General features: G+C 28.1%; 2 protein-coding genes across 2 annotated transcripts; both read left to right on the top strand.

Annotated features, from left to right (window-relative positions):
• The first annotated feature begins 1,368 nt into the window (after nucleotides 1–1,368).
• LOC8275566 (jasmonate-induced oxygenase 3) lies at nucleotides 1,369–3,014 on the top strand. The gene is made up of 3 exons (XM_002519110.4): nucleotides 1,369–1,932; nucleotides 2,052–2,376; nucleotides 2,503–3,014. The coding sequence occupies exons 1-3, from the start codon at nucleotides 1,457–1,459 to the stop codon at nucleotides 2,779–2,781; spliced, it is 1,080 nt and encodes a 359-aa protein (XP_002519156.2). The 5' UTR covers nucleotides 1,369–1,456; the 3' UTR covers nucleotides 2,782–3,014.
• Nucleotides 3,015–11,349: 8,335 nt separating this feature from the next.
• On the top strand, nucleotides 11,350–13,084 carry LOC8275567 (methyl jasmonate esterase 1-like). Its single transcript, XM_025157328.2, has 3 exons — nucleotides 11,350–11,843; nucleotides 12,337–12,462; nucleotides 12,561–13,084. Exons 1-3 carry the CDS (start codon nucleotides 11,382–11,384, stop codon nucleotides 12,843–12,845), a joined length of 873 nt encoding a protein of 290 aa, XP_025013096.2. The 5' UTR covers nucleotides 11,350–11,381; the 3' UTR covers nucleotides 12,846–13,084.
• The last annotated feature ends 546 nt before the right edge of the window (nucleotides 13,085–13,630 follow it).

Here is a 13,630-nt window from a genome sequence, read left to right as displayed (position 1 = left end):
AAATAAATAACTATACATTGCTACCTTTCTATTTAAACTTATTCATTTGAGATTTCATAGAATGTTGTAAAATGTTTTTGATAAATTAAGAACTTTTGGAAGGAAAAGCATGAAACTAGCTCAAATAGTAAAATAGTTTAAGATATTTTCTTCATATTAGGCTAATTTTTTATTTTTACAATAAATGTCAAAAAAAATATTAATATTAATATTTTGCAATTGGATTCTCATAAATAAAAAAATAAAAGCAGTTTTCTTAACGAAGCGAACATACAAAAATTTAAAAAAGTTATAACACTTTAGTACTTTGAGAATTAAAACCGTTAGCAATTTGCATTCAAATTCACTAACGGTTAATAATTTGAACATTAAATCTCAGACAAATTTACTACAAAATCGGTTTTGTATGATAAATAACAAAGTAAAGAGTTCTTTAATCTTACATGAACATTCAAAGTTTTTTAAAATTAGCTAGAATTAATCAAATATAAATTAAATTATAAAACTATTTTTTCTTGTTTTTATTTTTCTATCTAAACTCTATAAAAATTAACATAATCAGTATTGAATGAAAGCTAAATTAATAAAGATTTAAATGGTGGTGGAAGCACAAATAAATAAATTACAACTATTCAATCAACAAATTTAAACATAAATAATTAATGCTTTAACTTTTAGATTACTAAATACCCAACTTTTTCTATCAAAAAGTGAAACTACTTTTCCCAAGAAATAAAACTTTCAGGATTACTCCTATTAACACTTTTAGATTTCGCCCAAAAGAAAAGACACTTTTAAATTGCGAAAAGAAAATTGCATCATTTTCTGTAGAATGAAATCATTGGACAGAACCTTTCGAAATGAAATTTTTGTTTATGTTCAAAGGAAGATACCTGAAATTAACAAAATACTCAATTGGAAAGTGTCTATATTCAATGTACCTGGAATTTTAGAGAAGCAAAAGGTATCAGAAACTGATGGCTCGTATGAATAAAATTATAAAACTTAAGTTATTTCTTTTATCTTTTTTTTTAAATGTAAACTACTATGTATATATTTCTTTTATTTAATAACGGGTGAGTTTAATTTATAGTGATTTTTAATATTTTTATATATTTATTAAATAAAAATTATAAGATCTCAAATTAATTTATTTAAAAAATTTATTTTCTTGAAAATTTTAATATAAAAGTTACATGTTAAATTATATAATTTTTTTTTTTAAAATAAACATATAAAAATATTAAAAGTCACAATATTCAATTCATATAAACTTCCAAATCAAATTGTTTTTTACGTACTAGTTAACCTCTTGTATCTCATCGAACAAAATCATGTCCAGGTTCACTCTGATTTTATTATATATAAACCATGTAATATCCCCACCTCTTCTTCCTATCTTAAAAACATTGTAAAGACCCACCTGATAAAATCTTTAATAAAATCATAATCCACCATGGGAGAGGTTGATCCAGCCTTCATTCAAGCCCTAGAACACAGGCCAAATGTAGAAAATATAAAAGCAGAAGGGATACCCACATTTGATCTTGCCCTACTAAACTCATCTGATGCAACTCTAGATAACCCTAAATTACTCGATGATCTTGTTAGGAATTTAGGCAGTGCATGCAAAAACTGGGGCTTTTTTCAAGTGATCAACCATGGTGTGCCACTAGAGAAGAGAGAGAGGATTTTTGCTGCGTCGAGAGAATTTTTTGGTCAGAGTCTAGAGGAGAAAAATAAGGTTAGGAGGGGTGAAAAGAAAGTGCTGGGTTATTATGATACTGAGCATACGAAGAATGTTAGAGACTGGAAAGAAGTGTTTGATTTTACGTTGGAGAATCCAACTCTTGTTCCTGCTTCTTCTAAACTTGATGATGATGAAGTGACTAAGTGGAACAATCAGTGGCCTGAATATCCCCCTGAACTAAGGTAACTGTATTAAATATACCGAAATGAAAAATACTTTCACACAATTGCAATTGAGACATTTGTGATCACTGATTATGTTATTTATTTAATATTTTGATTAATCTCTTTGCCTTGAACAGGGAAATCTGTGAAGAATATGCTAAAGAAATGGAAAAACTAGCTTACAAGTTGACGGAGCTTATTGCTCTGAGCCTAGGCTTGGAGCCAGATAGGTTTCATGGATTCTTCAAAGGTCAAACCACTTTCATTAGGCTCAATCACTATCCACCTTGCCCTATTCCTGACTTGGCTCTTGGCGTTGGTCGACATAAGGATGCTGGTGCCTTGACCATTCTTGCTCAAGATGATGTCGGAGGGCTAGAAGTGAAAACAAAATCGGGAGAATGGACCTGGATCAAGCCAACCTCAAATTCTTATATTATCAATGTTGGTGACATTATTCAGGTACCATTGTTTATTCTCCAATCCAAATTTACTTATCCATTAATACTGTGATTTGGGGAATCATAATTCGTCTCTACTCCGAGACTTTTGCGATTCACCTGTAATACTTATCAATTGTTTTTGCAGGTATGGAGCAATGATGCTTATGAGAGTGTGGAGCACAGAGTGAAGGTGAACTCTGAAAGGGAAAGATTTTCAATTCCATTCTTCTTCAATCCAGCACACTACACCATGGTGAAGCCCTTGGAGGAGATTTTAGATGAGCAAAACCCTGCCAAATATAAGCCTTATAGTTGGGGAAAATTTCTTGTGACCAGAAAGCGCAGTAATTTCAAGAAGCTTGATGCTGAGAACGTCCAAATTTATCACTTCAGGGTATCAGAATTTGCTGACATCAACAGTTAATAACAAAGTTAATTAGCTTCCTAGTTGCTACAGAATAATATTATTCTATAGACCTGTTCATTGGCCCGGCACCGTCTAGGCCCGCACTCTTCGGACCGGGCTTGGACAATGATTTTTGTGTACAAGCCCGGTCCAGTCCGATATTTAGTTTAGTTAGAAAAAAAAAATGTCACACCTAGCACTTGAACCTGTGATCTTCAACTTATAATTAAATGCTATATACCATTTAGCTACCTATTGTTATTAATAATAAATTAGGTTTAAATTTTAAATATTTGTGTTAAAATTGGATTTAAATTTGAATATTTGCGTTGAATTGTCGGTCGAGCCAGGCCAGTCCCGACCAGAGCCCGCCCATTCCCGACCTCTATTTACAGGTTTAATAATTGATCGGGCCGGGCTTTTCAAACTTGGACTCAAAAATATTAAAAAACTCAAGGGCATGGGCGGGCTGGGGCTTGTCCAAAATTAAGTCAGGCCCGGTCCGAGCCCGCCCAGGCTCGACCCATGAACAGGTCTATTATTCTATATGTACAAATCAGAAAAATGGACTTAGTATAAGTGAAAATATGAGTATTCTACACTTATCAAATAATCACCAACTTCCTCAATTTGTAAAAATTAGAACAATCACTAATCAAATGATTATTTGAAAAGGGAAAAAGTTTAGAAAATTTAGAGAAATATCTAAAAACCAGAGCTTGCTAACTTTTATACCATCAAATATAAAATCTTATAAAATACGCTCATATAAACAAAATATTTTACTTTTGTGTAATTCATGAAAAATACGTCTTCTTAAAGCTCCAAAACAACGGATCCAAAAAACTAAAAAATCGCAGCAACTTAATCTAACAAAATTACAACACCAAATCTCAAGAAATCAACTAGAAATCTCGACAATAGTTTGTGATACACAACAAAGACAAGAGAATAGAAAGCTTCTTCAACATATATTCATCAAATTCGAATATAAAAACAGGTAATCCAATATCATTCATCTATTTCTTTGATTCTTGTTGTTTTGAAAAAAATATATTAAAATCCTTCAAAACAAATATATTATATCATTTACTTAAGCACTAAATGTAGAATAAGATAATCAAAGAATTTAAGTTCTCAAATCTAAAGATAAGTAAATAATCAAAAATTATTTTGCAAAAAAATTCAGAAAATTGTATATAACGACAGAGGTATACTATAAGTATATCTTTTGAAATTTTATAAAAATAGATTTAAAATTGTACGATATTAATATATATCTTATAAAGTATTTGTATATTGACTATTATATTAATATAAATAATAAAAATAAAGAATAAATCAATAATAAATTATAAAAAAAAGTTTAGAGCAAAATATAATTTTTGTTTTAAAAGTTACAGTAAATAGTATATAATGAGTATACAATAAGTATATATTTGGAAAAAAAATAGTATATAATAGAAAATATACCATGAGTATATGGAGTCATACAATAAGTATCTATTATGAAATTATAGAAAATTAATATTTAAATCATGCTTGATTAATATATATATTGTACAAAATCTATATATTGAGGATTAATGAGTATATATATTTATATATAAATATATATTTAAAAGTAAACAGTAAAAGATATATAATGAATATATATTTCAAGTATATTATACTGCGACTGTTACTGATTTTGAAATAATGTTTAATATTTTTTTCTCATATACAAACATGACAACATTACCTTTTTTCTTCACCACAATGGACATTGAAAAGAAAATATACTAGTTATCAATATATAACTAGTATATTTCAAATATATTATACTGCGACTATTACTGATTTTAAAATAATCTTCAATATTTTTTTCTCATGTATAAACATGGCAACAATACCTATTTTTCTTCACCACGATCGACATTGGGAAGAAAATATCATATATAATGGAAATAATGAAGGAAATGAACCAAAATCCTTATGGTTACAATTTACATTATTACACAAAAGAGATTATGCTCACTACATATGAGTCAATAGTATATCCCGTTAGAAATAAAAACACATGGAATATATGAGATGATATCAAAGAGATAAAAGTGTTTGCACCAGAAGGAAAAGTCAAATCAAGAAGACCAAAGAAAAGAAGAGCAAAGTCAGTATGAAAAAATAAGAACCAAATCGAATGCGGGAGATGCGAACAAGTGTGGCATAATAGAAAGACATGCATAAATCAACCATGTATAAAAATTACAGAATAGTAGAGTATTTTTAGAGATTGTTAAACAAACTTCTTTAAATATAGTACTAAAGACCATTTTAAAGATATTAAAGATTTTTTTTATTTCTTGACAATAAATAGTATACTTTGAGTATATAAAGAGTATATCACGTGTATCAACTACTATTTCTGCATTAAATAAAATGAATATATTTATTAAACCAATATATATTAAAGTAATAATTATTTATATTTTATGATTAAATATAATTAATAAGTAAAAAATAATTAGTATAAAAATACAACTCATATATACATAAAAAAATATAAAATAAATATATAAAGGGAATATAACAGTAGAATGTATACTGTAAGTATATTATGAGTATATAGCGAGTATATATAACTATTTCTCTTTTTTGAAATAATTACTTACTACTAATGCAGGAGATGCAGACAAATGGGACACAATAGAAATACATGCAGAAATCAACCATGTATAAAATTACAGAATAGTATAGCACTACAAAAAAACAGCAATTTAGAACCACAAGTTGTGGTCTCTAAGTGGTCGCTAAAGCTAAATAGCGACCATTTAGAGACCACAGACGGTGGTCGTTAAAAAACCTTTTTTGCTAACAAAAATAACGACCTAAAGAAGTTGTCTCTAAATAGCGACCACTTACAGATCATATGAGATATTAACGATCTGAAATCAAATCAGATGAGATATTCTCTGTTTTGCTTCTATTGGCCTCACATTTTGTCACCTTGATAGATTTGAGAACTTCCCAAGAGGTCATCCATCCTGAAATTTTCCCACAATTTTATCCCCAATACAGATCACATGAGATATTAAAGATTTGAAATCAGATCACATGAGATACTGTCCGCTTTGCCCCTACTGGCCTCACGGTTTCCCTTTAACGGATTCGAGAACTTCCTAAGCGGTCACCCATCCTGAAATTTTCCCGCGGTTTTGTCCCCTTGACGGATTTGAGAACTTCCTAAGAAGTCACCCATCCTGAAATTTCCGCGAACCAAGTACGTTTAACTTTGAATTTCTATAACTCCACATTCAAACAACCAAATGGCATATCATGTGATTATTCAATTCTTTATATATATGTTATCAACCATTTTCTGCCTCGTTTCGATGTGCAATTTGACTCATTCATGTACCCCCATATACCATAGAATGTTGCCATCCTAAGAACCTGCCAGAAGCCGCTCCTTGTCCAATCATTCTATCCTTGCCACGGCGTCCACTTTCCGCCCTCATCGGACCGCTTCTTTAGGCCAGACTATCACATGCCCACTAGCTTCCATATGGTTTGTCCTCAAACCATACATCTACTAAAGGGGTCCTACTTTGGTACCATTTGTAACGATTCAGAACCATATCACATAGTATTTTGTCGCTTTGGCTCCTACTGGCCTCACGGTTTGTCCCCTTGGAAAATTCTAGAACTTCCCAACAGGTCACCCGAACCAAGCACGTTTAACTTTGGAGTTCTTATAACTCCACAACCAAACAACCAAAAAGCGCCTCATATGATTAGTTCCAACTCTTATATATATGCTATCAACCATTCCTCGTCCCGTCTTGATGTGCAATTTAATTCATTAATGTATAATCGTACCTTAGAGTATTGCCATCCTAGAAGTCTGTCAAAAGTTGCTCCTTGTCGAGGCATCTTATCCTTGCTCCGGCGTCCACTTTCCGCCCTCATCGGACCGCTTCTCTAGGCTAGGTTATCATATGATTAACGATATTATTAAATTTTTTTTACATTATTACTTTAAGTGTATTACTATTTTAATTTAAATATTTATTTATTTATATATTATTTTTAATTTTCAATATTTATATTTATTAATTTAATAACTATATATAATATTTCATATAAATAATTATAAAAATCAAATAATATAAATAAAAATTAAATCAATAAACATAAATATACTTAATGAATAATAAAATTTATTAATAAAATAAAAATTATAATAAAAATAAATACAATATAATAAATATTATAATTAATCTAAATAATATGATCATAATTTAATTTAATTATTCTTATTAAATTATATTATTTTTAAAAATTATTATATTATTATTATTCTCAATTTAGTTAATCTTATTATATTATTATTGTTAGAATATAATTCTAGAGACCACACTATTGGTTTCTAACTCAGAGACTACACAATTGATTTCTATATGGTAGCTAAAAACTCACGTTATTGATTGGCACCCAGCTTAGCACCCACAGTCCATGGTCTCTAACTCAGAGACCACGATAGTGGTCTCTAAAATGGTCGCTATTTTCTCTACTATTGATTGGTGTCCAGATTATAAACCATTACTCTGTGGTCTCTAAAGTGGTCGGTTATTGTTCCCGCCATTTTTTGGCAGGAAGTTAGCGACCACTTAGAGACCACATCTAGTGGTCACTAGTAGTGTGGTTGCTATATGATCGTAATGTGGTCTCAAATTTATCAAAAATAAATTTGGTCTCCAAATGGAAGCAAAGTGGTCACTATGTAATAGCTAAAAGTGGTATCTAAATTACTATTTTTTGTAGTGTAATATTTTTAGAGATTGTTAAAATTTTTTTTTTAAATATAGTACTAAATACCATTATCAATAGTCCATATATGTATCAAAAAATAAAAGATTATTTTAAAAATTTGAATTGAGAAAAAACAATGAGAATCATAATATCATATACATAACATAAATTCGTTATATATTTAATATATACTTGAAAAATTATTTTATGTTTTTTAGAAAAATATTTTTTTTATATGATATACAATTAATTTATTTGTTTCATATATCTATATCATATAATAATCAGTATACAAAATTTGATAAATCATATATCAAGCATATATAATATAAACATAAATTTACTAAATTTTAAAAGTATATACTTATGATATACCTACATATATTCGATATATAATATTTTTTAGATCTAAGTAACTCTAATAAAATTGAAGAATTGATGAATTCATATCTTCAAGAAGTTTCTAATCTTTAGTTTTTCTATTTAATGTGTGTGTATTTGTGAATTACTGATGAGATTGTTGTTAGATTTGTTGTAATTTTTTAGAGTTTGGATCAACATTTCTTCTGGAAAGAAATATGTAATTTTTTGTTATTGTCATATGCCTCCACTATCCTGGCAAACAATCAACTGGAAAGAAAATCATGTTACATGAACAACAAACCACCGATTTTCAAGAAATAGTGGAAAGTTTCAAAAAATAAAAACAGATAAAGGTCAAGAAAAAATCGGAATTAGAGAAAATAAAGAAAGAAAATCGTAATCAAATATGGCACAGGAAAACAACAAAACCAACTATATAGTGTTAAAAACAAAGAAAGAAAATCTTTTTATTGTTTTAAAAAGACACTGAATATTAATCTACTCAATCAAACGTACACATATATAAATATTTTATATTTTAATATTAAATAATTAATATATATCAAAATTATTTAAATTTAATAAATTTATATTAATTATTTATTAATATAATATATTGATAAAAATATATATTTAAACTAAATGAAAATCTTAATTATATTTTATCTATTTCTATAAATTAATATTAATGTTATATTTAATTAAAATTTATAAAGAATTTATTTCATTTAAAAAAAATATGAAAAAAATAAAATAAAAATAATAACTGCTTACTAATTTAGCATGTAGTTTTTTTTAATATTAACAATAATATTTTACATTAGTTTTAATTTTAGCTTATAATATAATTAACAATTAAAATTTACAGATATGATTACAATTTTGATGATATAATAAAGATATTGAATTAGTATTAGAGTTGTTAACTCATTCATACACTTTAAAAAAAAAAAAAAAACTCTCTACAATTTTTATTTAAAAATGTTAAAAAATCTAAAATTTAAAATACTTTTCACCATTACAACAAACTATAATGAGAAAAATTATAAAATAATAAATAAGAAATTAGATTATTAAATTTTCTTTTAAACCCTAATAAAAAAACAGAAAAATTAGAAAAGAATATTTATTATAGATCATTTGTCTATTTATTAAATAATATTATTTTTTATTATATGAAATGAGTAAATAACTTTAATACTAATTCAATCCTTTATTGTTATTGTTACTGAAATTAAAGCCACCTCAATAAACTTTGGCTAATAGTTTTGATGAAGATTTAAATTAAAAATAATATTAAAATGTTTATATCAAAAACTGAAAATTGAATCTTAAATTTGAAAATAATTTTAATGTATAACGTTATTAAAATACAATACTTTAATAATTAGAAGCGCTACTCTACATCATTTTGTCAAAATCTACTCACGAGGGCCATTAGATTTATTACAAGAAAAACTTATATTTTATTTTCTTATCTATAGATATTAATTAGTATATATTAGTTATTAGTGTTGGAGGGAAAGAAAGATTTTAAGACGAGTCACTAGGGATCTCACACGTAAATTAAGCAAGCCAGTTTTTTTTTTAATTATATTATTTTTTGTTGAAATACTTTTATTAATTATTTATATTAACTTTGTTGGAATTACTAATGCATCATCCATTATTACTAATATTGTTTTGAAATTTATAATAAAAATATATAATTTCAAAACAAAAGGTTTATATTAATTTTAAATAATAATATACTTATGTCAAGAAATAAATAAATTATTCAGTTAATAATTAAAAATAAACTGTAATTTAGAAGGAAAGAGAAAGGAAAAATGATGTATACTTTTTGAATGGGAAAATATTATTTTCGCTTCTAATTATAAAAATGGACCACAAATCCAGGGGGGGGGGGGGGGGGGGGGAGTGAATTATGCCACGTCACTGCAACGTTCCTTTTTCAATGTGTTTATTGCTAACGAATACAAATTGGAAACCATATCCATATCCATATCCATATCCATATCATTGGTCAGAAAAGTGTTAAAAGTCTTCTCTTCATTATGTTTTATTCCAACTTTTATAAATAAAAATATATTTCTATTATATATTTATGAACATATTAAACCTTTTTAATTTAATTTAATTTAAATATTTTCTTCCGATTTTTGTGTTCTTTTCATCAATTTCTTTTTTCATTTGTTTATTCCTAAAATTATTCTTTAAAGAAAGTACTTTTATAGATTCTACATGAATAAAAGGTGCAAATAATATTAGAAGTCCTTAAATATTTAAATCTCAATTTAGGTATTGCAAATAATAGTACTTTTTTGATACGATTCTTTTGATCATTTAAAAATATAAAAATCCTTAAATATTTAAATCTCAATTTAGTGAATCAATTATTTCATTAGGAAATGCATTCCAATATTAATTATAATACTTTGTACTAAATCCTAAATCATCTCATTAATAATTAAAGCATATGGTCTCAAAATTATTTTTATTTTTCTTCTTTTTTTTTTTTTTTCTCATCATTGAAGTATTCAAGAAGGTAAGGTGATACACTAGACCACGTCATTATCTAAAAAGCATGAACTTAAAACATAAGAAATGAACATAATATGACATAGATATACAGTTGCAAAAATTCTTAAAAAATTTAAGCCATAATAATTAAAGCATTATAATACACAAAATAAAATATATAATTTTAAAATTAACTAATAAAAGATTAATATGTTTCACACAAATAAAATTTAATATATTTGTAATAATATTTCTTATATATATTTAATATAAAATTTTAATCCTTTAAAATGTTAAATATGTATAATTATTTTGTAAATATTATGAGCTAATTATAATTATAATTAATTTTGGAGTTCATTGTTTAATTTTTCATAATTATAAGAGCTAAAGTGCTAATTAAATTTGTTTGAGAAATTACAGATTTAATTTAAAATGTATTATGAGTGTGGCTTGTTTAATTTAGAAAATAATAGGCATGTGAATATATGTGTTTGTGCCCGAGATGAACACTCCAGCTATTAAATATGTGGGTACTTATTGTGATGGTGATGTGGCAGTTAAAGTAATTAAGAAATTTGGCTCATTTTATGAAATCAAGCAAAGAGACACATGCGTTGGGTATTGCAAATAGCACCGGTAAGAACAGATCCTCTACCAAGATTTAAAGATGAAAGGTCAATCACGTCAGGGCAACTAGCCAAATATGACAAGATTTTAAGATAAAAGACTTCACATCATGTCCTGGGGTCAGGTATTATAGTCCCTTAATTTTGATTTATAGTAATAAATCTAGACGGAAAGCTGATATAGTTAAACCTATGCCAAAAATCTTAATTCTATTTACTACACACGTCATTTGGGTCCATTAGATTTATTGCAATAGCCAAATCATATATAAGTGCACGTCCTTGCCTTCAACACAAAGCAAGCAAACAAAAATGGAGAAAAAGCAGTATAATCAACTCATATCCCTTTCCTCCTTCCTCTTCCTTCTCATGAACCAGGGCCTAGCACAAGCACCTGCACCACAGCCTGCTCCTGTTCTTAGCAAGCCCTTTGTGCTTGTACATGGTGCAGGACACGGTGCTTGGTGCTGGTACAAAGTTCTACCATTGCTAAGATCATCTGGCTATAATGTTACAGCTATAGATTTAGCAGCCTCTGGAATCAACCCACTTCAAATTAGTGATATCAGCACAATTTCTGATCATTATCAGCCGTTGGTGAATTTATTACAATCTTTGCCAGCAAATGAAAGCATAATCCTCGTCGGTCATAGTATTGGTGGGTTTGCAATTTCTTATGCAATGGAGAGATTTCCAAGTAAAATTGCTTGTGCAGTTTTTATTGCTGCCCTTATGCCTGGTCCTTCCCTCAACGCCTCCACGGTTTATCAAGAGGTATAATATATGACCTTATCTTTATATGTTAATATTATGCAAGTGAAAGCTGTGTGTATTAGTAGGTCCATATGTTGAGCTAACGTTCTTCTTTTGGTACTTTGGAACTTCTTAAAGAGAAAAGATGATATAAATTTGAATTATAAGCTTCAACACGCATCAATTGAACTAATGTTGGAGTTTCAAAATTTAGTTGGTTCTTGACCTTCTGCATTCAAATTCTGATCTCTTGCGTTGCAACCACAAAGACTCAAAGAGTTTGGTCCCAGCTTCCAAAAATTTCAATCTTTCGCCTCCATACTCTTACAATATCTCATCTTGACCCTTTGCGCAAGTATTCAGCTCCTCCTCTGACAGTAACAGCAACGTCGGCTACTAGACCATGCTCGATCTAACTAATGTCCATTAATATCTTTATCCTACAAATACCACATATTTTTTTTAGTAAATACTTGATGTTAGAAAGTTTATATCTTTTTCTTCTTCATTAAAGTATGCAGCACAACAAGGTGGGACACTAGACAGCCAAGTTGAATCGGATGCCGATAATAATCCAACTAGTATCACATTAGGCCCCATCTTTGCAAAAGAAAAATTGTATAATCTCAGCCCAGTGGAGGTAAGGTTTCCATAATTGTTTCTATAGAATTATTTAAGGAAAAAAATGGGTATGTTGCATCACCTTTTTACAGTCAATTGCTTGCAAACTTGCTGCAGGATTGGACATTGGCGACAACGTTGATAAGACCAGAACCTCTACCGAGTCAACAAGACTATTTGTCAGGTGAACTAGCGGTGACAACACAGAATTACGGAACGATTAAAAGGGTTTACATCCGCTCGGATCAGGATTTGGCATTAAAGATTGATGTCCAAAATTGGATGATTCAAAAAAATCCACCCAATCAGTCTGTGCAGATAGCAGGATCTGATCATATGGTCATGATTTCTAAGCCTAACGAGCTTTCATCTGTTCTGCAACAAATTGCTCAAACTTATTAGCCGATGGTAACATGATGTAACGATATGGCAATATCTTGCTCAGAATGTCAAGCATTAATAAATAAATAAGCAAAGAAAACCTGATCCCTTCTACTTAACAGTGTGGGAATAACCACGCTCTTCACTTTTAGAGTTCTTCTTTTTATGTTGTTATATGGTAAATTGATATATGATTCCACTTGTATGCTCATCTTAATCATTTGAAATGATATAAAGGATCTTGTTTTCTTTCTCTAAAATCCATGATCATTTTAAGGTCTTTTAATTGAGCTTATCTGCTCAATTTCAAATCATTCAGCTTTTAGCTAGTAGTTAAATCTAATAAGATCAGATATTTAACTCTAATAATTTATTTTCCTTTAAAGATTTTATGAAACTTTCAAATAGTAGGTGATGCAATGTATACATTATACAAACAAAAATTGAAAAATTTAGAGTTTAACCACTTTTATATGCAAGTTTTCGTTCTTATGATAAGTGCATAAACATGACTATTACGTAATCTACGACCTATTAAATTTCCGTAGATAAAAAAATCTAACAGTTTATTAGACGACTTTAAAATAAGAATGGAAACTTAAAAAAAGAATATTTTTGTAACTTCTTTTCAAATTTTTTTATTTATATGATTTTTTTTTAAATTCTTGTCTGAAAAAGATAATAAAGATATACCTAAAATACATCGAAAGGATATTATTTTTAATTTGTATAATTGTAAAATTAGTTTTATTTTTTTATTATCATTTATTATATTTTAATCAGAACTCCAACTCCTAATTTTACGC

The sequence above is a fragment of the Ricinus communis genome, chromosome 5 (genome assembly GCF_019578655.1).
Source record: "Ricinus communis isolate WT05 ecotype wild-type chromosome 5, ASM1957865v1, whole genome shotgun sequence".
NCBI classification, from domain to species: domain Eukaryota; kingdom Viridiplantae; phylum Streptophyta; class Magnoliopsida; order Malpighiales; family Euphorbiaceae; genus Ricinus; species Ricinus communis.
The sequence above is the reverse complement of the archived record's forward strand: the minus strand, read 5'-3'. Positions and strand labels throughout refer to the sequence as shown.

What these genes read in the sequence shown, in the direction of transcription:
- LOC8275566 (XM_002519110.4), top strand. Translation starts at nt 1,457, where the DNA reads ATGGGAGAGGTTGATCCAGCCTTCATTCAAGCCCTAGAACACAGGCCA. An exon ending in GAATATCCCCCTGAACTAAG is followed by an intron (nt 1,933 to 2,051) that starts GTAACTGTATTA and finishes TGCCTTGAACAG; the next exon opens with GGAAATCTGTGAAGAATATG. An exon ending in ATGTTGGTGACATTATTCAG is followed by an intron (nt 2,377 to 2,502) that starts GTACCATTGTTT and finishes TTGTTTTTGCAG; the next exon opens with GTATGGAGCAATGATGCTTA.
- LOC8275567 (XM_025157328.2), top strand. Translation starts at nt 11,382, where the DNA reads ATGGAGAAAAAGCAGTATAATCAACTCATATCCCTTTCCTCCTTCCTC. An exon ending in CCTCCACGGTTTATCAAGAG is followed by an intron (nt 11,844 to 12,336) that starts GTATAATATATG and finishes TCTTCATTAAAG; the next exon opens with TATGCAGCACAACAAGGTGG. An exon ending in ATAATCTCAGCCCAGTGGAG is followed by an intron (nt 12,463 to 12,560) that starts GTAAGGTTTCCA and finishes AACTTGCTGCAG; the next exon opens with GATTGGACATTGGCGACAAC.